Here is a 24,350-nt window from a genome sequence, read left to right as displayed (position 1 = left end):
AATGGATCGATGGGTGCTCCGAATCATATCCAGAGGTTATTTCACGATGTCCCACCTGATCAAAGGGAGGTGGCAGCTTCAGAAATTTCGAAGCTGCTAGAAAAAAGAGCCATCCAGCGAGTTCCCCCAGACCATTTCGGATTGGGTTATTACTCCAGGTTCTTTTTGGTGCCAAAAAAGACGGGGGACTTAAGACCGATTCTAGATCTCTCTTCCCTGAACCTGTTCATTCCCAAAGAGAAATTCCGGATGGTCACTCTTCAATCAATTCTCCAACGACTGGATGTGCTCCATAGACCTCAAGGATGCGTACTACCACATTTCGATGGACAGACGATCCAGGAGGTTTCTCCGCTTCCAGCTGGGAGCCAGTCATTATCAATTCAGGGTTCTTCCGTTCGGCCTCACTTCAGCCCCCAGGGTGTTTACCAAAGTCATGGCAGTGGTTGCAGCCCACCTGAGACTCCAGGGCATTCAGGTCTTTCCATACCTGGACGAGTGGCTCCTCACCGCCTCCAACAGGCATCAACTGTGTGTTGCCAGGGATTATGCTCTAACTCTTGCCCAGAGTTTGGGCATCTCGGTAAACCTTCAAAGGTCCTTTCTTCATCCTGTGCAGGTTCTGGAATTTATAGGAGCCAAATTGGACACTCGCATCTCTCAGGCCCTACTAACTCCAGACAGGGTGAACAGTTTGTCTTATCAGGTATTAGCCCTCCTTCTGAACCCAGCTCCTTCGGCAGAGTTAGTCCTGAGAGCACTAGGGTCTATGGTGGCGGCAATCAGTCTTTGTCTACACGCACGTCTACGAATGAGGATTCTACAATGGACCCTCCAAGTCCAGTGGTCTCTGTTACTACATCCGTTGAACACCCCTATTCCACTAAGCAGGGCTTGCAGGGACTCCCTCCTCTGGTGGCTTCACTCAAGGGAGCTGCGAGAAGGGAGACCCTTCGTAATGCCCCCGCCCCAAGCCACGTTGACCACAGATGCTTCTCGCCTCGAATGGGGGGGGCATTGTTCGGGCAGAACCGTCCAAGGCATGTGGACCCCCTTAGAGACCGCTTTGCATATCAATGTCCTAGAGATGAGGGCGGTGCTTCTGGTGTTGCAAGCTCTCCATGACCTTCTTCCTCTAGGGACTATTGCGGTTCAAACAGACAACATGGCAGTAGTTTGGTTCATAAACAAACAGGGAGGAACCAGATCTTATCCCCTTTGTCGGGAGGCTATGAGAGTTTGGGAGTGGGCGATATCCACCAACCGCTTTCTGGTAGCAATGCACATTCCGGGTCGATCCAACATTCTGGCGGACAAACTGAGTCGTGTGATCATCACACCATACGAGTGGTCTCTCAAACCATCAGTTGCAAAACAGATCTTCCTCAAATGGGGTCTACCTTGCCGCGATCTTTTTGCTTCTCCGTCAAACACAAAGTGCAGCGAGTTTTTCGTGATACTTCCCCCACCAGGGAAGAGCCCCAGAGACGCTCTGGTTCATGCTTGGCCACCCGGTCTCCTCTATGCTTATCCCCCCCTTCCTCTTATGACGAAGTTCATTCAGAAAGTACGTCAGTTGGGGAGCAGAATTATCCTCATAGCCCCATTCTGGCCTCGCCAGATCTGGTTCCCATATCTGCGGTCTCACAGTGTAGTTCCTCCATGGATCTTAGATCCCATTCTGGATCTGATTTCGAATCCTGCAGGATTGCAACCTCCAAATCTGGTAAACCTCAAGCTCGCGGCTTGGTTGATCCAGTTCCACTGATGGCAAGGACTCCCAGCATCTCATCACCAGTAAAGGCCATTCTGGTAGCAGCCCACAAGCCTGCTACCAGAAAAACTTACAGTAGTAAATGGAAGCGTTTTTCTATCTGGGCTAAGGACAAGGGCTTAGATCCCTTTTCCGTTCCTATCCCGATGGTTCTTGAATTTCTGTCACACATTTTTCATCAAGGAGTAAGTACATCTACAGTTAAAGTACAATTGGCAGCCATTTCCCATTTTCATGTGGGGGATGGATTGGGATCTTTAGCGTCTGCAAAGATGTGCAAAAGCTTCTTGAAAGGCATTTCTCTATTGAAACCACCAGTTAAGACTGCGGTCCCACCATGGGACTTAACTCTAGTTTTGCAAGCATTGATAAGCCCCCCTTTTGAGCCTGCCGCCTCAGTTCCTTTAAAGTTCTTATCATGGAAAACAGCCTTTCTAGTTGCTATTACTTCAGCCAGGAGGGTTTTGGAACTTCAAGCCCTTTGCATGAAACCCCCTTATCTAGTTTTGCATAAGGATAGAGTGTCTCTCAGGACTAACCCTTCCTTCTTACCAAAGGTGGCTTCAGAGTCAAATATTAATCAGTCAATTCATTTACCAGTGTTCTTTCCCAACTTTCAGAACAAAGGGGAATACAAGTTACACAAGTTGGATGTACATAGACAACTACGTTTTTACTTGCACAGGACGAAGGATACTCGCAAGGCTGATCAGTTGTTTGTGTCCTTTGCCAAATCTGCCATGGGTAGAGCTATTTCCAAAGTTACCTTAGCAAATTGGATTTCACAGTGCATCATTCATGCGTATGTATCCTCAGGTAAACCTGCTCCTATCGGAGTCCATGCCCACTCAACCCGATCCATAGCCACATCAGCAGCCTTCTCGTCCAGGGTTCCTCTGGATGACATATGTTCAGCAGCTACTTGGTCCTCTTCCCATACATTCATTTCTCATTATAAATTGGATATGATATCCAGGAGTAGGGCTTCCTTTGGGTCCGCGGTGCTTCGGAATATCCTTCCTTAAAGGCCGCCCAAGGTTTTTTAGGTAGCTGGGGACTCTGTCCCACAGGTTGCAGAACAAATGAAGTAACTACTTCAGATAAAGAAGTTATATACTCACCATAACGTTCCATCTGAGTAGGTACTTCATTTGTCTGCAACTGACCCCCCCTCCATGCCCCCTAACCATTATTGTGATTCCTGATCATGATTGAGATTGTTTCATGAGGTTAGGCTTTATTTGGTCCTCTGTCGAGGGTATTAGTTATTGGATTAAGCAAACTCGATCTGAGGAAAGGCATCATGCAGCAGGGGATTATGGGTAAAGGGGAGGAGCTAGGAGCTCAGATCTTTTAGCTAGTAAAGCTGCCGGCTCGGATCCGAGGTCGGATCCGATATCCACAGGTTGCAGACAAATGAAGTACCTACTCAGATGGAACGTTATGGTGAGTACATAACTTCTTTTTCTAGTCAGGCTCCCAAACAGAATACTCTATCCTCTGAGATTACTCCCTGTAAAATATAATATCCAAGACGACTTATAGAATGACCTCATTTGGTCACTTAACTCTAGGTTCCCACAATATCTCCTTTTGAAGTTTGAGACAGGACTTTAGCAGATTGCTACAATACCCATTTAGAGCTTCTATGGCAATGCCTTAGAGCCAGAAACATTTAAAACACTTCTTCCCTTTTTTTTACAAAAGTTAACAGATAATCTCTGTGTCCAGACCTACCATCGCTTGGCCTACTCAGAATGATGGTGTTTCCTGTTAAATGATTTAACAGCTCATTTACATTTCCCTAATTTGTCTTAAAATAAGCCATCTGGTTAACCATTGCTGTGCAAGTATCCTCTATTAAAACAAATACATTTAATTTGGATAGTATAATACATGTACATTTCTCTTCATTTCAACAGGGTACACTGTTGATACATTTTAATACAATTAACACAAGCAAAGCTCACAAATGCATTTTCAGCAAAAGCATCTGTACAAATCAGCTTGATATACAAAGGAAGGACATATAATTATTTACAAAATTCCAACAAGCTGTGCTGGCACAAGTCATACATCCACTGCCCTACTTCACCCTGGCATGGCTGGCAGTACCAGCTATCATCACAGGTATTTTTGCAGGGGGCAAGCCCCTCCAAAGTACACCAGTACTCTATATAGGGTGAAATTCCCCACCTCCAAAACTTATACATACTTCATGTTCACACTACCCACAACCACAGAGAAAAGAGAAATCAGTTAAAAAAAAACAAAGAAAAGAAAAATCACTGCCAATGAACACATAGAAACCACACCATTTATGTGATTTACAGTGACAGGGAGTTCAAAACTGAGGAGATAAATTTATTCAGATGGAACCGGATTAAGTTTACATTCAATGATGTGTAGGGAATTTGAGATTTTATAAGCATTTCATATGTGCTGCAGCGGTTTGTAGTGATCATGTGTTTGTGGATGAACTACTACCTGTTTTGAGGCAGCAAGCCTTCCAAACAGGTTTCATTACATTTTATATACTGTAACGCCCATGCACTGACCCAGTAATCAAGGAGCCTCAATCCTCACCACTAACACCACTGGCGGGCATCCACATTGAGAAGGATAACAAATACACACACAGTAAAGTACAATTTCCCTTAAGAGCACACAGAGATCACAGTCAGTCTGGGGCTGGTTTCTCCCTCTCTCTCCAAATCCCCAATAAGACTCCCCACTGGCACAGCTATAGAGTGGAGTCCTTAGCCAGGGTCCCAAGCCAAGTCCTCCCAGCACTCCCTCTGTCCAACCAGTTCTTTGTGTCCCTGCCCAAGTAGCTGACACACACACACACACACACACACACACACACACACACACACACACACACACACACACTTTGAGATATGATTTATATACAACCACACAGACACTCCTGGGGAAGGCTGGCACAGGTTCACTAGGTGTGCCCCTTCTATCCAGGCTATAAGGTAGTAATCCACTGCCACCAGAACCCCTATTTACCAGCTACCAATAAGGCCTTTCCCAAAGGATGTCCAATTATTACTGTGAAATATTATTATCCAAATAGTAAGTGTGACTGAGCAGCAAGACTATTGTAGTGGCTTTGTACAGTATCACTATATACATGCAATGTACTCTAGGGCTTAAATTATCTCTACACAAAACAGCCACAGTTGAAAGGTTTAAAAATATTTAATAATAAATAATAAAAACACAATACAGTACTTCTTACTACACAGTGACAGTCAGGAATTCAGACATCACAGGAAAAGGCTTAAAATAATACTGTAGAATAGTTCTGACATAAATATAGAAAACAGATAGACTAAACTTACTATTTTCCTATCTAACTAAGAGCAATCAAAGTTCTAAATGAACGTACATAGAGAGCAAAAGCAGAGTACTGGTGAGTTGCTGTCAGCTTTAGACAAAATCCAAAATGGTCTCTCTCTCTTTCTCTGAGACAGTCTTTTAAATTGATAATACATCACTGCTGACTCATTTTAGATTACATCATTTTTCTCTGGTTCCCAGGCTAACAGAAACTCAGACTTTAACATATCTTTGATCTTGCACCTGGTCAGGATACCACAGCAATTAAAGACATTATATATGTAAAATCTAGCAATTAACTCTGGTCTCAATACAATAGAAAGAATCTGCTGATCCAGACATCAGGGCTCCGAGTTTGAGATCAAAGTCATACAATGCTTGACTTATCAGCTTTCTTCCAGCAGAGTGCACTGTTGTTACATTTCTGACATTCAACATTTGACACAATTTTCTTACATTTAAGAGAACAAGCCTGTGGCTTATATTAATACATACAAATGACAGAATTATCTACAAAATTCTATCTAGCTAGGCTGGCAGCCTTCACATATACTATTGCTGCATTAACATTACAAACAAGTATATCATGTGTCATGATATTCATGTAATTGTAACCATTTGAAATGGTGGGACTACGGTGAGTCCCAAAAAATGGAGACTGAATGGCCAAAAAAGCAACAGACATATATTAAGTCTAAGATTACCAATTCTCAGACTGTACCTTTTTCTACAAATGTGTAAGTGGTCTGCTGCCCTGCAAAAAAAAAAAAAAAAAAGAAGTTTAAAGAAGAAGAGTGATGTTTGACACTCACTCTTCTCCTGTAGTTTTGATCTTTTTTGACACATCAGCACTTGGCATTTGAAGTGATGACATTTCAATAGGGCACCTCCTGTAACTGTTGCTTTGTTTTCTCTACAACTCTGTTGTATCTTGGTATCAGTTTGTCTGTATTGTCCCACAGTTGACATTTATTTATGTCACTTGACACTGTCACTGCTACATTTATGTATGCATGTATTTTTTTTTTTACTAATTTAAGCTTTATTTACCAAGTTAATCTAACTAAGCCACTGGCATCTTTTCAAGAGAGCCCAAAGATGGTATTCAAACTGACCAAGGAAAATATGGTTGGGGCACTGGAGAAAGTACAACGGTGTTAAGTAAACTTACCATAACAGTCAATGTTTGAATGATCACTGCCACAGTAGCCTACGGTACCTGGGTTATATCCTGCCAAGGATATAAAACTTACTGTTACATCCCTGGCAGGATATAACCCATGTAGCTAAGGCTACTGCAGCGGTGATCAGTTTGATGAACATACTCCTGTACTCATTTCAGTAAGTGCTGGTCAGCACAGCTAGCTGGAATTTTGTAAATAATTATATGCCATTTGTGAATATCAAACAATTTATAAAATATGTTTGGGTTACAAATGTATTAGAATTGTATGTCATGTATATCAAACTGCTTTGTACAGATATTTGTGTTGAAAAGGTATTTGTAAAGTGCTTGTGTTTAAAATGTATGCACAGTGTGCACTACTGGAAGAGAACAGAAACGTACATGCACTATTGTAACAGTTTAAATGTATATGTTTTAACAGAGGAAACTGGAGGGTTAACCTCAGTCCAGCAAACTTTAGGAAAAATATCTGAAATTAAATCACTTTATAGGCTAGACCATAAAGATGCCATCTTACAGGTTTCAATGTAGCCAGAGACACAAAGTCTGAACTAGGAAGCGTTCTGTATTGTTTTTGGGTTGAACTAATCACTACTCTGGAAGCATAAGGTATGCAATTGTTTTATGACTTCCAGCACCTGCCAAAGATCTGGGCAAAAGCCCTTGTATGTGTATTTTTATGGGTAGGTATTAAATACTGTCAGCAATGGGGGTTTTGCCTGGGAACTAGAAGTCAGATGACCAGAAATTATGTCATTCTGCAAGCTATCCCATCAGTAATATTTTAGATATTATTTTTGAGAAGTCTCTTAGAGTGAGACAGAGCATTCTGCATTCTGTCTTGGACCTGACAAGAAGAAGAAGAACCATTAACATCATCTGCCTTGCTCTAATTAAGCAAGTTAACTAGGGAATAGCAACTTTCTTAAATACAGTCAGGAATATTGCAAAGCTTAGTTTAGATATACTCTTTTATTTATTTATCTGAGCCTGTCCTGCAATGTTATTTTAAATATTTCCTATGTTTTGAACTCTGATGTCACGGTGAATATATACTTAGTATTTCTCATTCTTTTATTATTTATTATTAAATATATTTAAAACTTTCACTGTAGCTGATCTTTGTAGTATTATTTAGGTTTTGAGAGTACTTACATATTTATTTTGTGACAGTGTGTTGGCCACTCCTAATAGACCTGCTCTTGGTCAAACTACCATTTGTATTAATATTAATATTGCACAGTAAAATCGGACACTCTTTGTTAAGGGCCCTAAAGTAGCTGATAAGGAGTGACCGGTGGCATTGCTAACTACCTTATAGTCTAGGCAGAAGGGGGCATAGCTAGTAAATCTGTGCCAGCCTTTCCCAGGTGTATGTATGTACAAGTCAAACCTCACAAAGTGTGTGTGTCAGCTACTTCGGCAGGACTGGTTGGACAGACAGGATGCTGGAGGTCTTGGCATGGTCACTCAGCTGAGATCTCAACACTACAGCTGTGCCAGTCGGGAGTCTTACTGGGGATCTGAGGAAAGGTAGAGGAACCAGCCTTGGACTGACTGTGGTCTCTGTGTGCTCTTAAGGGAAATTGCATTTGATGCAGAGAACCGCATCTGGAAATACTGTGTGCATTATCTGTCATCCTGCCAGTGAATATCCCCCACTGTTGCTAGTAGTGAGGATTGAGGCTCCTTCATTACTGGTGCAGTGGTGGATTGTCACAAGTGCCATAGGATCTTTCACATCCACCTACACTGCCATCATGACAGGTCCTCAATTCTAACATCTCATCCGAAGAATGGCACACTCAGAAATGCAGCATCTCCATTATGCTGCAGTGCAGTGCCTGCAATAGGAAATTAATCCAAGCTGCATGTGTAGGAATAAAGCTCACAGTCTTCCAATCTTACAGCCCCAAAAGTAAGTATGTTACCCATTTTGCATCTGCCACTGCATAGTACCAAATAGCAAAAAACACAATTTGCAGCCTTTGTGTCCAGTGTGTACACAGTGTAGTCTGTGTAGTTATTTAGATATTATCTTAGTGTGGCACTCCAGGTCTGTTACTTTGCTTTGATGTTTTGTTGTAGTCAAACTGGCTGCCTCTTACATTTTGTTAATTTATGTTGTTTCTGAACATGCAAACATCTCCAAAAATGTGTGCAGCTATCTAATAAACTGAGCAGTCAGACGGGTTGCCCTATGTATATTCTGTTTTGTTTCATGTATTTAGGTGCACTGTGCATGTGTCATTTCACAAGGTCTGTGCAATGAGGTTGCATTAATTCTCTCCCTTGTGTCAAGCTTTATGCAGCTCCTGCTGTTCCATTTGCTGTTTCTTTAATGCATCTATAGGTAAACACACTAGCAGATTTGGATCGCTGCTGTTCAAGACTGTAGATGACTTCATATCCCTAGCCTCTTGTCCTCATTCAGCACTATTATTTGTGACTCCACCTGCAGATAGTTTTGGGTAGACTGACAAGTTAGTCAGCTACAGTAAATATCAAATCAGTTTATTAAACAGGAAGTAAAATAGAAAGGAAGAAAAGAGGAAGGTGCAAAAACTGTTCATTCATTCTCCAATTACTCACTTTATCCAGTTCATAGTCATGAGGGGGGAGCTTGAGCCTATCCCTGTGGGTAAAATGCTAAAAGGCAGGAAACTAATCCACAATAGGATGCCAGTCTATTATGGGTACTGCTACAGATCTAATTTAAACTTTAAGAGTTTAAGCTCTTTTAATTCGTTATTCTCTAAGCAAATAGATTGTTAAATTTCAGATATTTTTCAGTCACGTCCTAGGCCACAAAAAACATGGATAAATGAAAAACATGAAGACAGTTTACAGTAAATAACAACCAACTTCTTTTTAGAAGGGGGAGAAGACCAGAGCACTCAAGAAAAGTCCATGCTAACACAGGAGGAACATGTAAAACTATATAGTGTCCTGAAGTTAGGAAATGAACCTTGGACTCAACTTTAACTATATCATAACAGTATCTATGTTTATTACAAACAATTTAATTAGTAATATGCTTGTGCTTTCACAGACTGACTCATTTTGCAATGACTACCCCATAAGGCAAAGGGTGATTTTGTTTTACATTCATGAGGTTTAAAACAATTGGCTTCCACTCTTTATATGAATAAAGTAAAATGATCTATTATGTGGACTTGGGTGTGTTATTACAGATTTTAATATTATGTTATTATGAAGCCTTTACAAAATACTAAACATACTGAAGTCAATTGCGTTAAGAAGCAGCTCACGTACGTATCATTAAAGAAATTCAAAAACTCACTGGAGGTCCTTGTGGTCCCGGAAATCCCATGGATCCTTTTTCACCTTTTATACCCTTTGCAAAGTAAGCATATGATAAATTAAAGTTTGCACTGTTTTAAATAAATAAAATAAAGTGAAGTTAAATGTACAAAACCTCCATGAGGTAGCAAACATTATGCAATGGCAATTTATTTTTAGGATATGTTGATAATAAAGTGTCACGCTTTTTTCTTTTTAGAACGTTTATTATTAAGCAACTTGCTTTGTACATTTCCTAATATCTGCATTTTCAGATTTTGAAAGTAAAGCTGTACAAGTAAATTTCCCATAACAGAAGATGTTCAAATGATCACTGCTGCAGTACATTAGCTGAGTTATATCCTGCTAAGGAAATAACAGCCAGCTTTCAAAGCTTAAGGGCACCGTCCACTCACCCAAGCTGTTAATCAGCTTGAGCAGAATTAAAGAAAAATAGCAGTTTGGGTACCAAGCCCTTCAGAACTTTCGTATCAACTAAGAGGGAGGTTAGAGCCCTGAAAAGGCCAATGCTAGGAAACTAAAAAATCAAAGTCATCACTCTGGGAACAAAAACATTCAAAAATGGGGTGGGGTGGGGTGGGGTGGAGGGATGGAGCATCTAACAGAGCAGTGATCATTCAAACATCTACGGTTATGGTAAGTTTACTAGCATAATAGTACTATGCTTATCATTTGATCACTGTTGCAGTAGCCTTAGCAATATGGGTAGGCTGCCATTTCCTATGCTGACTGGAAGATGGAATGATGAGGGTCCAGAAGCCCTTGGAGAATGGTCATGGCAAAGCCTTCCCTTCACCTGGAGAAGGAATCCAGTTTGTAGTTGCAATGTACAGAAGACCAAGTTGATGCATTTAAATTACTTCTAGAATCCAACCATTTCTGAAAAACCACAACAAAGCCATGGCCCTGGTAGAGTAAACCTTGACCCTGCCACAAAATACCTTATTGTGTTCAGTACAACAAAATGTAATAGCATGAGAAAAAAACATCTGTAGATGGGCTGCGTTGACACAGGTTTCCCCCTTTCTTTTACCTTAATAAGAGAAGAATAGCTGGTCAAAGTATTTGAAGATTTAATTCTGTCAAGATAATATCTGACTTGTTTGTGGGCCTTAAGGATCATTTCTCTATTGTTTCTAGGATCTAGAGAGAAGACAGAGATAGCTTCACTCAAAGAAAACCTGGGTACCCCTTTAAGCATAAAGGAAGGATTAGTTCTTAAGGAAACCCTATCTTTGTGGAAAATAAGATAAGGTTGACCCACCAATAACAGCTTATAGACACATTTCTTGCAGACATTAGCTAAACTGTTTTCCATGTTAAGAACCTCAAATCAGCATGATGAGATAGTTCAAACGGAGCAGAGATGATTTTTTTCTAATGTAAAGCTAAGATCTCAAATAGCAGCCACCTGTTTTACAGGAGGCTTGGTTTTTAGCACCCCTTTCAAAACCATGTTGTCATGGGAATCAATTGAAAGAGAAGGGTCCATGTGCAGAAAAGATGAAATGGCAGACAAATTAACCTTGACACTACAGTAGGAAAAGTTAGTGCATACTATTTCACACAAATATTGTAGCACTAACAAAATGCTATCTTACAAGGCTCCTGATTCTTATCTTGGGACCAGCTAGCAAATATTATCCATTTGCTCATATACAAGTTACTATTTGCAGGTTTTCTTGCCTCCTTTAATACTTGTTGCACATCCTCAGAAAATAGGTGCCTAAAAGGTACTAAGACTCTACACCCAGGCAGATAGCTGAAGTTGTTTTGAGTTGAGATGTCTCAAACACCCTGTCATGTGTGAGTAGGTCCAGTTTGTGAGAAAGACTGTGGTAACTGCCTTTGGTCATTTCAAAAAGAAGGGAGAGACATTGTTGTCTCAGCCAAAAGGGAGTCATCAATACAATGATCATTGGAAAGTCCTTCGGAATCATCAAAAAGACTCTGGATATCAGTGGAAAGGGTAGAAAAGCATACCAGAACATTCCTGCTTGAGGAAAAGTAAATGCATATGCTTTACAGGCATTCTAGCATGCAGTCATGAAGCAGAATTTTACTAATTGATTGTTGTGAATGGAGGGAAATAGATCTTTTTGAGGTGTTTTTCCTCAGATGGATCAATTCCTGAAAGACACTGCAATTCAGATGTCATTCATGAGGGTCTGTCCTTACCCTGCTCAATTTCTCTGCCACAAAATTTTACTCTGGTGGGATGTAAGAGGCCTGTAGAGTTAGATTGTGATGAAAAGCTATATCCCAAGCTATCACAGATAATCTGCCTAAATGGAAAGATCTGGTTCCTCCCATTTGTTTGTGTACCACATTACTGTGGTACTCTCTGTAACCACTTGTAATGGTCCTGTGTCCCATACATGATCGAGAAAGTGGAGAGTATTTATTAGTGCCAACATCTGTTTTACATTCATGTGTTTTGGTCTGTATGTTTTGTTCCAAAGACCCTGCAAATTTACTCCCAAAAACACTATTCCCTAAGCAAAGTCCAAGGAGTCCAGAGTTACAAACTGTGCTGGAGTTGGAAGGGAAGATGGGTGACCTAGATTCAGATAAAATTGGTCTCTCCACCAAGAAGTTCCCTTTTCATAAATGCCAAAACAGGAATCTGGAACATCAGGGGATGTTGATGCAGGGACCATACTGATTTTAGGTACGACTGAATTTTTCCAAGTGGAGTCTGGCTAAAGGAATAATGAGAATCATGGATGCCATGAAATCTAATATCCTGAGAAATTCCCTTGTTGAGGCCTTGGTTTTAGTGGAAAAACTCAGGAGAAGATCTAGATACAGCTATACTTTTTTCCTGTGGAACAAAGGCCCTTTGAACTGAGGTATGTATGAGATACCCCAAAAAACAATCCCGTGAGAAGGAGTCAAGCAAGACTTTTAGATGTTCTCCTGAAAGTCCAGTCTGTGTAGGTGATCTCTCTCACTTAGGTGAGAGATTCCTGGCACACTTTTATATACAAGGTCACTAGAAAAATGTAAATAGGGAATGAGGGTTAATAGGTTATGAAGGGATAACATCTTGAGCTTTAGAACTTTCATAAGCTAGTTTAGAAAGAAAAGATCTTGTGTTGGTTTCCACAAGGCTTCTTTCTTGGCACCAGAAACATTTTTGAATAAAAACTTTCTTTCAAGAAGAAGGGACTGCTTTTATCACCCTTCCCCAGGTTATCAGATTCTGAATGACAGAAGGGGAAAAAAGAAGCTTGATCGGGTGGATGATGCGGGATTCCCTGAAGGAGGGAGCTATTCACACTGCCACACATATCACTGATGAATAACTCTAAGAACCCATTCATATGAGACTATCTGTTGCCAATCAGACAAATGGAGGGACAGATTTTTTCAGAAGAAATAGTGGCTTGCCAGGGTGGGGTTGGGATGAGGAATTCAAAAGATAGTCATTTAAATTTGTTAGGATCTCCTTGTTTCTAGGGGTGTCTCCTTTCTTTTTGTAGCCCCCTTGCCAGTGCTTTTAAGTCTACTTATGAGCAGCTTGCTATATCTGCTTATTTTGCTTTTTTCTAAAATGTTGTACAGGTAGCTGTAAAACTCTCGACAAATTTGGAGAAGGAAGGCTGAAAAATATGAGCATGTTCCAGAATCAACGTCCCTCTTCCTCAGAGTTTTTAATGACTTCTGCAGCAGATGGCCCAAATATAACCTGTATATCTATCTATCTATATCTATATATATATATATATATATATATATATATCAAAATTAAAAATTTCAACTTTAGCATTCTCAGCACAATTCTGTGCATGCAGCCAAGTAAACCACTTCATAACAGGTCCTGCAGCAACAGCTCTAGAAGTGGCAAAAACTGAATTATACGCACCTTCCAAGGAATGCTTAGTCAAGTGAGACAAAGAAGCAATGAAATTACAAAAAGATGATTTTTTTCCTCAGATGACAGAAAACAAGCCATAACGTTCCTCATATTCTGATAAGAAGAAAGCATAAACTTTTACATGTGAGCTTGTCAATAAAGAATTCTAAAAATAATTGTTGCAGAAGAATACAATTTTTCTCAAATCTTTCAATGGCTTTGCTATCTCTGTCAGAGGGGGAGGGATTCGCTTTTACCAGATGAATAGCAGCAGGTGGTTTTGCCAAAGAAATCATTGCTGGGTCTGATCTAGGGTTAGAAAACAAAAACATACAAGACTGAGAAACTTTATAACAATTTTTTTTTTTCAGGGGGCATGAGGCTGCGTATCAGCAAGTTACAGGCAGCAATAAACACATCCTCCAATACTAGAACAGGAGGAACTGGTGTAGGTTCAGGAAATTCCATCTGAAATAAACCACATTTCTTTAAAGATAGTGGGAGATCACTATGTTCCCACAAAAACAACTGAATCATTCTGGGTATCATTTCAAAAAAAGAAAATCATTCCAAGGGACTATCAGAAGAAACCCTCTGCTCAAAATCTGAATTAGAAACCTAAGGAGAGAAAACTTTTAGTTATGTACTTACCATAACTTTAGATGTATGGGATCCATCTCGCCTACATTCTCTACAGATGGGTTCGGAGCCGATCCTCGGCACCGACTCGGCCGTTATACAATAGAACGCAGTCTCTTATTGGCTGAGTTACCTCATATCCCAGGATGCACCACTACTACTTCCCCAGATCTTGTTTGTTCGCACTCATGTTCACAGAGACATACCATTGTCATAACATACTCAGGTCTTTCAAGAGAGGAAAGAAGATCAATTTCGGATCGTCCGGTCTGTCCTGGTCTACAAGGCAGGGGGATGGAGGGTGGGTTATTAGGAATGTAGGCGAGATGGATCCCATACATCTAAAGTTATGGTAAGTACATAACTAAAAGATGTAATGTGATCTTATCTCGCCTACATTCTCTACAGATGGGACAGCGTCCCTAGCACCTAATTCCCGGGTGGCTCACTGGAAAACACTCCTGAGAACTGTGGAACCGAAGGAAGCTCGACCCCTGGATGCCACATCTAATTTGTAGGGAGAAACAAAGGTGTGTGAAGATGTCCACGTGGCAGCCGCACAAATGTCGCCAATAGAGAGCTTGGAATGAAAAGCTGCCGAAGTGGCCATAGCCCTAGTAGAATGAGCTTTAACCGGAGCTATGAGCTCCTTGTTTGAGATGAGATAAACGTGAGTGATGCAGTCCCTGATCCACTTGGCAATAGTGACTTTAGTGACGGCTTTGCCTAATCTATTATCCGAAAAGGACACAAACAGTTGATCTGATTTCCGTGCTTTGTGTGTCCTATTCAAATAGAAGCGTAATTGCCTGTGCACATCTAAGCAGTGAAAAGTATATTCAGCTCTATTCGAATATTTGGGAAAGAAGACCGGTAGCTCCAGTGACTGTTGTAGACAGAAATTAGAACAAACCTTTGGTATAAAAGATGGGTTTGGCCTAAGAGATACTCTATCCTTGTGGAATACCAAGTATGGTGGTTTAACACATAGAGCCTGAAGCTCTGAAACCCGTCTGGCTGAAGTAATAGCAATTAGAAGGGCAGTTTTCCAAGAAAGGAATTTCAGATCACAGGTTGCTGCCGGCTCAAAGGGGATGAGGTTAAAGCACCTAATACCACGTTCAGATCCCACGGAGGTGCAGGTTGCAGTGGGGGTCGAGAAGCCAAGCTCCTTTAATAAAGGCTTTACAGAGCTTGTTGCTCATTAAGGGAGGTTGCACACTTTCATGAAAATTAGAAATAGCCGCCAATTGTACTTTGATGGTAGATACTGAGCAACCTTGCTGGAACAGGGAGGCTAAAAACTTCAGTACTTCTGATACCGAGGCTGTCATTGGGTCTAATCCTCGGAGTTGGGCCCAAATAGCAAACCTCTTCCATTTACTGCTATATATCTTCTTTGTAGAAGTCTTGTGGGCCGAAGACAAGATGTGCATGACTTCAGGGGCCAAAGAGTGGCTCCTAATTATGGTTGGAAGAGGAGTAGCCAGGCTGTCAACTTCAATGAATGGAGGGACTGATGGAGTTGTCCTGACTGATGAGTCAAAAGGTCCGGAACTTGGTCCAGGAACCAAGGACCCTCCAATGCATACCTGTGAAGAAAGGGGAAACAGATTTGCCGAGGCCAGTATGGGGCGATTAATATCATTTTGCTTCTCAAGCGAATCGCCTTCTGAATCACCTTGGGGAGAAGGGGAACCGGTGGAAAGGCATATAGCAGACCGGAGGGCCAAGCGTGGACTAGAGCGTCCTTGGGAGTCTCCCCCGGAACTGGGGCCAGAGTGAAGAAGTGGTGACATTTCGCATTGAGGGGGCTTGCGAAGAGATCGCAACAGGGGACTCCCCATCTTGTGAAAATCTGTGTTATCACTCTGTTGTTCAAGGACCACTCGTGAGGGGAGAGAATAGTTCTGCTCAGTCTGTTGACTATCACGTTGGATTTCCCCGGAATGTGCGTTGCCATTAGGAAACGCTTGGTAGCAATCGCCCAATCCCATACTCTCATGGCCTCTCTGCAAAGGGGATAGGACCTGGTTCCTCCTTGCTTGTTTAGGTACCAGACTACCGACATGCTGTCGGATTGAATGGCAATTGTACCCTGGGGGAGGTGATCGTGCAGCGCTTGCAACGCTAAAAGCACCGCCCTCATCTCCAGGATATTGATATGAAGAAGACTCTCGTCGGGGTGCCACGTGCCTTGGACCGACCTGTCCAGATAATGACCCCCCCCCCCTGTTTGGGAGGCGTCCGTAGTCAGCGTGGCAGAGGGGAGTGGGGGAACGAAGGGTCGCCCTTGATTCAGATTGGGGGATAGAAGCCACCAACGAAGATCCTGTTTGCACGTGTCCGTGATCAGTATGCGGTGACTGAGGGGAAGGTCCTGATAAGACCACTGGACTGAGAGGAGCCACTGAAGTATCCTCATGTGCAACCTTGCCAAGGGGACCAGAAGAATGGTGGCTGCCATGGAGCCCAACAGTTGTAGGACCATTCTTGCTGGAGCACGACGTCTGAGGATTAGAGCCCGGACCTGAGACTGAAGCGTCACGATCCTTTCTGTAGGGAGATAGACTCGCATCTGCCTTGAATCTATTTCTGCACCGATAAACAGAATACGCTGAGATGGTTGCAATACAGATTTTGACCAATTGAAGGTGATTCCTAAGGATTTGCCCAGTGCGATAGTGGCTGCTAAATTTTCCAAGAGTAGATGCCTGGAGGCGGCAGTTAGGAGCCAGTCGTCTAGGTATGGAAACACCTGGAATCCTAGACTTCTCAAGTGAGCAGTCATGACTGCCAAACATTTGGTAAACACCCTGGGGGCTGTGGTGAGACCAAAGGGCAGTGCTCGGAACTGAAAATGACTGTCTCCTAGGCTGAAGCGTAAGTGTCTCCTCGACGCCTGATCTATCAGAATGTGATAGTAGGCGTCTTTGAGGTCTATGGAGCACATCCAAACACCTTTCTCCAAAAGCGGGAGAATGGATTGTAAAGTGACCATCCGGAATTTGGACTTTTTTACAAATCGGTTTAGTTTGCTGAGATCCAAAATGGGTCTCAAGTCCCCGGTCTTTTTTGGCACCAAAAAGAATCTTGAGTAAGTCCCTAATCCGGCCTGGTCTGCGGGGACAGGTTGGATGACCCCTTTTTGAAGCAGCTTTGATACTTCGTTGGCTGCATGATCCTGTTGACTGGGTGGTGGGTCCGGGATTCTTTGGACTGGTGGGGGAGGTTGAACAAAGGGGATGGAGTAACCTCCGGCAATGATTCGAAGCACCCATTGGTCCTGAGTAATATCTTCCCAGGCCTTTAGGTGCTTCGAGAAACGACCCCCGACTGGCTCCGGAGCTGCACAGTCGGGTACTCCTTCAGGGATGCTGGAAGGAGGAGGAGCCACGAAAGGACTCGCGGTCTCCAGTGTTGCGGGGGCCTCCGCCGCCTCTGGGACGGCGTCTCCCTGAAAAATTTCCCCCTCCTCTGCCTCTAGAAGGGGGATCGCTCTGCTGTGACGAGTAAGGCTTCTGAGACTTACGGAACCACATTTTCCCTCCCCTTCGGGCCTTGGGATAAGGCCTGAGGGGAGTGGAAAAGCGGGCTCCTACGGCAGCCAAAGTCTTACCCTCCTGTTCGCAGCGAGTCAAAGTGTCCTTTACCTTGGGTCCAAACAATGAGGACCCATCAAAGGGGGCGTCAGCAAAGGAAGACTTAAAGGCCTCTGCAAAATGACACAGGCATAGCCAGGCTTGTCTCCGTAGAGCAACACCTGTCCCAGCCGCTCTACTCGCTCCTTCGGCCACATAGGAAATGAGCCTCATGGACGAGTTAGATAATGAGGATAGGGTAGCCAACTGAGAGTTAACCGTCTGGGTTAACTGTTCAGGTAAGTTACCCAAGAGGGCATCCGACAGCTCCTTGATCAGATCCCTCTGTAGTCTGGTGAAGTGTGCCAGATAATTCAGAGACCTTAATGTAAAGGTCGCTGAAGAAAGGGTACGCTTGCCGTACCGATCCATGCTCCTAGACTCTTTATTAGGGGGATGGATGGACGTCGAAGCCTCTGCCACATCTTGTTGGGTGGCAGATGCCACCACCATAGCATCTACAGCCACACCTTTAGATAAAAAATCCTTGTCCGGGGGTGCCGAGAGAAACTTATTGGGACGAGCTGGCACCAGTTCCACAGAATCCGGGTGTTCCCACGCCCTTCGAGAGATCAAATCCAGAAGCTCATCGAAGGGCGGAGACACCCAGGAGGCGGAGGGCTGAGCCCCGAAGGCCTTGAGGAAAACCGACTCCTCAGCAGAAGGGGGTTTGGACTGCCAGTCGCCTCGTTGTTTAAGGATTTCCAGAATGTCCGCAAAGGAGACATCTTCCGAGGACGACTTTGGGGACCCCCCCGCATCATCGAGGTCGGTATCCGATGTGAGGGACTCATCAGGGGAGTCGACGTGTTTCCTCTTACACTGTCTCTTCCTGGGCGGTTCCTCCGAAAGAGTGTCGGAGGAACCTCCAGGAAGAAGGGAACCCCCAATGGGGGTAACCTCAGGCCCAGGGGCTCCGCTGTCACGAGACAGGGGGATTCCAGAAGCGCCAGTCTCCATGCCCAGGGAAGGTGGTGGTGGAAAGGTCGAAGTGGCCACAGAGGATTTGGCTAATGCACTTCTCATGGCATCGAAGGCCGGACCCCCAGAATCCTGGGAAGGTCCAGCCCCCGAGGCCACAACAGTAACCGGAGCCCCCGCAGCCGACGCACCTAGAGGGAGGCTCGGAACCGAAAGGATCGGATCCAAAGCATCCCCCCCCGGGGCCGACAGAGGAGGTCCATGTACCGAACCCCGACCCGAGGGACGGGGTTGAAGTTAGAGTCGGAACCGACTCGATAACCTCCACCGGATCCACCAACACCGACTCCAACGGCGCCAAGGCTGTCGGAGGAGGAATGAAAGTAGTAGGATGGGAGATCGGCTCCAGAGCCAACTGGGCTGGAGCCGAGATCAACTTTGCGAAGACTGGTGACTGGAAAAGCTTCTGAAGCACCCTGTCTACGTCCGAATCGGACATCCTCGAAGAACGAGAAGAGACCGACCGGGTCCGAGTCGACTTCTCCGCCGGTTCCGAAAGACTGGGGGACCGGCTCCGTAATGGCTCGAGGCGTATCGGTGCCGAGGGAGGTTCCACTACTATTGCAATCTCCCTTGGAGCCGATGTGGACTTCGGCTCCGAAGTGGAAGTGTCTGAGCGGGCAACCCCCATCGGCTCCGAAGGCAGTGGAGCCGATGAAGGTGACACGCCTCTCGATGCCCGATCTCTCGACTCCAAAGCCAGAGGAGTCGAGGCTGGAGACATCGAGGCAGACCGTTCCGCCCTCGGCTCCGAAGTCCGTGGAGCCGACGGAGAAGCCTGCCGAGACTTTTTTGCTGTCGGATCCGACGGACTGGTCGGAGCCGAAGATTTTTTCTTCTTCCCAGAAGGTGAAGAAGAGGAAGATAAGGCTTCCTCAAAAGAAGGGGCAATAAGCCCTTTTAAGATCAATTTGTTTTTCCTCTCTTGGAGGACTCGAGAGGAAAAAGCGTGGCAAACGCTACAGGATTCCTGAAGATGTTTGGGACCTAAACAATATACACATAAGGAATGGCCATCCGTTATAGACATTTTATAACCACACTTAACACATTTTTTAAAACCGGAAGGTCTATGCTCTTTAGACATGGTTCTAAAGAAAAAATTAACACCAACTACAGGACAAAAAACAGTTAACACCGACAACCTAGGCTCTAATTTAAACGCCTAGGGTAGGGCTAGGCCCCTCTAACTAAAACGGAACCTTTTACCAACAAATACACACAATCGTCCACAAAAAAGGGGACCAAAACCAATCACACAACAACACTAGCCATTAAAACAGCTTTTGGGTGAGTTTTACAAAAAAATTTGACAGAAAAAGTTTCTGACTAGAGGTACTTAGCTCAGCCAAGTCCGAGACCACGTCTATGCTGGAAAGCGGCAAACGAGATCTGGGGAAGTAGTAGTGGTGCATCCTGGGATATGAGGTAACTCAGCCAATAAGAGACTGCGTTCTATTGTATAACGGCCGAGTCGGAGCCGAGGATCGGCTCCGAACCCATCTGTAGAGAATGTAGGCGAGATAGGATCACATTACATCAGATGTTGTCCCCTGACAATCGTTTTCCTTTTCAATGTCTTGAACATCCTCAGACAGTAAATAATCCATTTTTCTCTTACAAGTAGCACCAGAACTATTTGGATCAATAGCTTGACCTAAGCCCAATAAATTACTTCTGTCCAAACTAACTGAGACAGATGAAAATAAATGCCTTACTTTTTGCATCTTCTTGAAAAGAATTTCTAGAGAAGCAGACTTACTTTTGACAGGCAAAGCCTCCATACAGACAGGCATCCCAGTCTGGCTATACAGAGAGGTATTTCCTGCACCTTCTTACAAGAGTGGTTCTCCCTTACCCACTAAAGTCCCTCCAATAGTCACAGATAATGTGTCTAACCCTGGTCCATGGTGGCTGTAAGGACTACACCACGGGGTTCCAAGGAAAAAGACGAATGGTCTGAGTAACCAGAAATAGCCACAGCAGTCATCCATCTGTGGTAGAGACAATTTAATAGCCTGCTGAAAAGGCAAAGGTTGCATGGAAATGTTTTCATTTTTGTGGCTGGATAAAGGAAGAACAAAAGAAGTGGTAGGTGTTCCATTGTGTAGCCACGAAAGCTGCCTGGAGCCAAGAGAAGTCTGGCAGCAATAGTCAGTGGAACAGATTAAAAAAAAAAGTTATGTTCTTACCATAACGTTCCATGTGTGCTGTCCATCTCATCCTTTATTCTCACTTGTGGGGTCAGATCCAATGTGTTGGATCCATCTCGGACAATATTCCAGCTCAAGGCCTTCAACAAAGCTCGTGGGCTACATTTTTACTCATAATCCTGCCCCCTGATTACCTCAGATCTTGCCCCCCCCCCAGTGATAAAGAAAAGTTACATGGTAAATAGTTATGTGTATTAAAAAAAATATATATATATATATATATATATATATATATATATATATATATATATATATACATGTACCTTCTCCCCTGATATTGTCTGAGACTGTATATATATATATATATATATATGTGTGTGTGTGTGCGTGTGTATGTATGTATTTATGTATAATGCAATTCTCTTTGCCAGTAGTGTACCAGGAGTCTAGGCAGGGGGAAGAGGGAGGGTTGTGAGAATAAAGGACGAGATGGACAACACACATGGAATGTTATGGTAAGAACATAACTTCTTTATATGTGATTTTGTTAATCTCGCCTTTATTCTCACTTGTGGGACTGCGTCCCTAGCAGGAGAACTCTTGGGTGGCTCAAGGGAGAATATTCCTCAGTACCACAGAACTAAAAGCTGCTCTCTTTCTGGAGGCCAAATCTACTTTTTAATGAGTGATGAAAGTATGAGAGTTAGCCATAGCAGAGTGGGCTTTAGTACCATTTGGAAGAGTCTTGTTATTAGAATTGTAAATATAAAATCTACAAGATGTTAGCCATTTGGATAATGTGACCTTAGAAACTGGGTAGCCTTTCTTTGTATATGAGAACGAAACAAAAAGTTGATCTGACTTCCTTAATTCCAAAGTCCTGTGTGTAAGTAAAAACGTAATTGCCTATGAACATCAAGTAAGTGCAAAGAATGTTCTCCTTTATTTTGAAAATTGAGGAAGAAAACCAAAATGTCAACAGACTGGTTCAGGTTATTTTCTGTAACCACCTTGGGTAGGAATGATGGATTGCTACGTAACAACACCCTATCTTTGTGAAAGGTTCGATATGTGGGTTTTATGGGCAAGTCTTGTAATTCAGATACCCTTCTAGCAGAAGTAATTTACACCAAGAAAAGGGTTTTCCATGAGAGATACTTCATATCGCATGTAGCGGAAGGTTCAGATGGAGGAAGTATAAAAAGAAGTTATGTACCTACCATAACGTTCCATGTTAGTTGTCTTCAGCTCGCATTCTTTCTTGCTGGTTGGGATTGGAGCCGATCCTCGGCTCCAACTCTGTCATCTTCTATAGCTTGAGAGCTGTTTACTGGCTCGAGGCTACCCCTTATCTCATGATGCCTAGTGATAGCTACCCAGATCTCATTTGAAATAGCTAACCCCAGACACAGCCAGAGAATAAACCTGTCCAAACAAATAGGTTGAGTATACCTGTTATACTCTCTAAGTCAGTAGAGGAAACAAACCAGAGAACCTTCAGCCAGTGAAACCAGAACTCCTCTCGGTCCAATAGGACAGGGGGACGGAGGGTGGGATGCAAGAAAGAAGGTGAGATGAAGACAACTAACATGGAACGTTATGGTAGGTACATAACTTCTTTATGTTAAGTTGTCTATCTCGCCTTCGTTCTTGCTGGTTGGGACAGCATCCAGGGGCACCTACAATCCTGGGCGGCTCATTGGAACAGACTCTTCAGAATGGTGGAACCAAAGTCAGCTCTGCTCCTGGAGACCATATCTAGCTTGTAATGAGAAATAAAGGTATGAGGATTTGCCCACGTAGCAGCTGCACAAATAGACTCCATGGGCAACCTAGATTGGAAGGCTACAGAGGTGGCCAAGGCCCTAGTAGAATGACCTTTCGGTTTGATAGGTAACTCTTTGTTCCTTAATTGATAGATGAAAGTAATAGCGTGAGACAGCCACCTGGATAAGGTCACCTTGGAAACTGGGAGACCTTGTTTGTCTACAGCATAGGAAAGGAATAGTTGGTCCGACTTCCTTATTTCCTTAGTCCTATGCAGGTAAAAACGCAATTGTCTATGAACGTCCAATTGGTGTAATTTGTACTCTGCCTTGCTGGTGTGGTTAGGGAAAAACACAGGAAGGGCTATAGATTAGTTTAAATTATTTTCTGAGCAGACTTTCGGAAGAAACGAAGGATTAGTCCTCAGAGCAACCCTGTCCTTATGAAAAAACATGTATGGAGGACGAACACATAGTGCCTGAAGTTCAGAGATGCGTCTGGCTGAAGTAATAGCTACCAGAAAGAGTGTCTTCCAAGATAGAAACTTAATGGAGCAGGACGCTGCTGGTTCAAAAGGGGCAAAGTTAAGGAAGTTAGTACAAAATTAAGGTCCCAAGGAGGAGGGGGATCTCTCACTGGAGGCCTAAGGAGAGTGGTCCTTCTCAAGAAAGCTTTACAGAGCTTATGAGACATAATGACTGAATTTGACAAACCAACATGAAAGTTAGAAATGGCCGCTAATTGAACCCTGATTGTAGCCGAAGCGGACCTGGAATGAAAAAGTTGTGCTAGGAATTCCAGAATTTCGTGGACTGGGGCTGAAAAGGGATCTACGTTCCTAGCCTCTACCCAACAAGAAAAATGTTTCCATTTACTAGCATAAGTTTTTCTGGTTGTGGACTTGTGAGAGGAGACAATAATCTCACGTACAGCCGGGGAAATGCTGGGAAGCCTGGCTAAGGTTGGAAGTGGAGCAACCAAGCTGTGAGCTGGAGAGTTTGGAGGGATTAATGCAACCCGCCTGACTGATGAATCAGTAGATCTGGAAACGGGTCCAAAGTCCAGGGCTGATCGAGAAGGTAGTGGCGCAGGAACAGGAACCATATCTGTCGAGGCTAGTAGGGGGAATAAGGATCATTTTGCAAGCCAACAATATTGCTTTCTGTATGAGTTTCGGTATCAGAGGAAAAGGAGGAAAGGCATAAAGAAGTCCCTGAGGCCAATCGTGGACTAGAGCATCTCTGGGTGTGTGACCTGGAAGCGGAAGAAGGGAGAAGTAGTTGTGCATTTGCTGTTGAAGGGGGTGGCAAAAAGATCGCAGCAAGGCTGTCCCCATTTGCGGAAGATAAGATCCGCAACTTCCTGATTCAGAGACCACTCGTAAGGCATGAGGATAGCTCTGCTGAGCCTGTCTGCTATGACGTTGGACCTCCTAGGGATGTGCGTCGCAATCAGAAAACATTGGGAGGAAATCTTCCACTGCCACAGTCTGAGTGCTTCTTGACACAGGGGATAGGACCTGGTTCCACCCTGCTTGTTTATGTACCACACCACTGACATGTTGTCTGTTTGAATTGCAATGGTCCAAGAAGGAAGAGAGTCCTGGAGGGCTTGCAACGCTAGGAGCATGGCTCTCATTTCTAGGACGTTTATGTGCAGATCGTACTCGTAG

At 43.6% G+C, this 24,350-nt stretch overlaps 1 protein-coding gene across 1 annotated transcript in view; it reads right to left on the bottom strand.

Annotated features, from left to right (window-relative positions):
* COL21A1 (collagen type XXI alpha 1 chain) overlaps positions 1 to 24,350 on the bottom strand; it is a 4,597,064-nt gene that overhangs the window by 2,215,631 nt on the left and 2,357,083 nt on the right. Inside the window, exon 15 of the mRNA XM_044063368.1 lies at positions 9,619 to 9,672. Within this exon, the coding sequence (XP_043919303.1) occupies positions 9,619 to 9,672 (54 nt within the window). The remainder of the gene's footprint in view (positions 1 to 9,618; positions 9,673 to 24,350) is intronic.

Source organism: Protopterus annectens, chromosome 2.part1 (genome assembly GCF_019279795.1).
Source record: "Protopterus annectens isolate FY-2018-M chromosome 2.part1, PAN1.0, whole genome shotgun sequence".
NCBI lineage: Eukaryota > Metazoa > Chordata > Ceratodontiformes > Protopteridae > Protopterus > Protopterus annectens.
The sequence above is the reverse complement of the archived record's forward strand: the minus strand, read 5'-3'. Positions and strand labels throughout refer to the sequence as shown.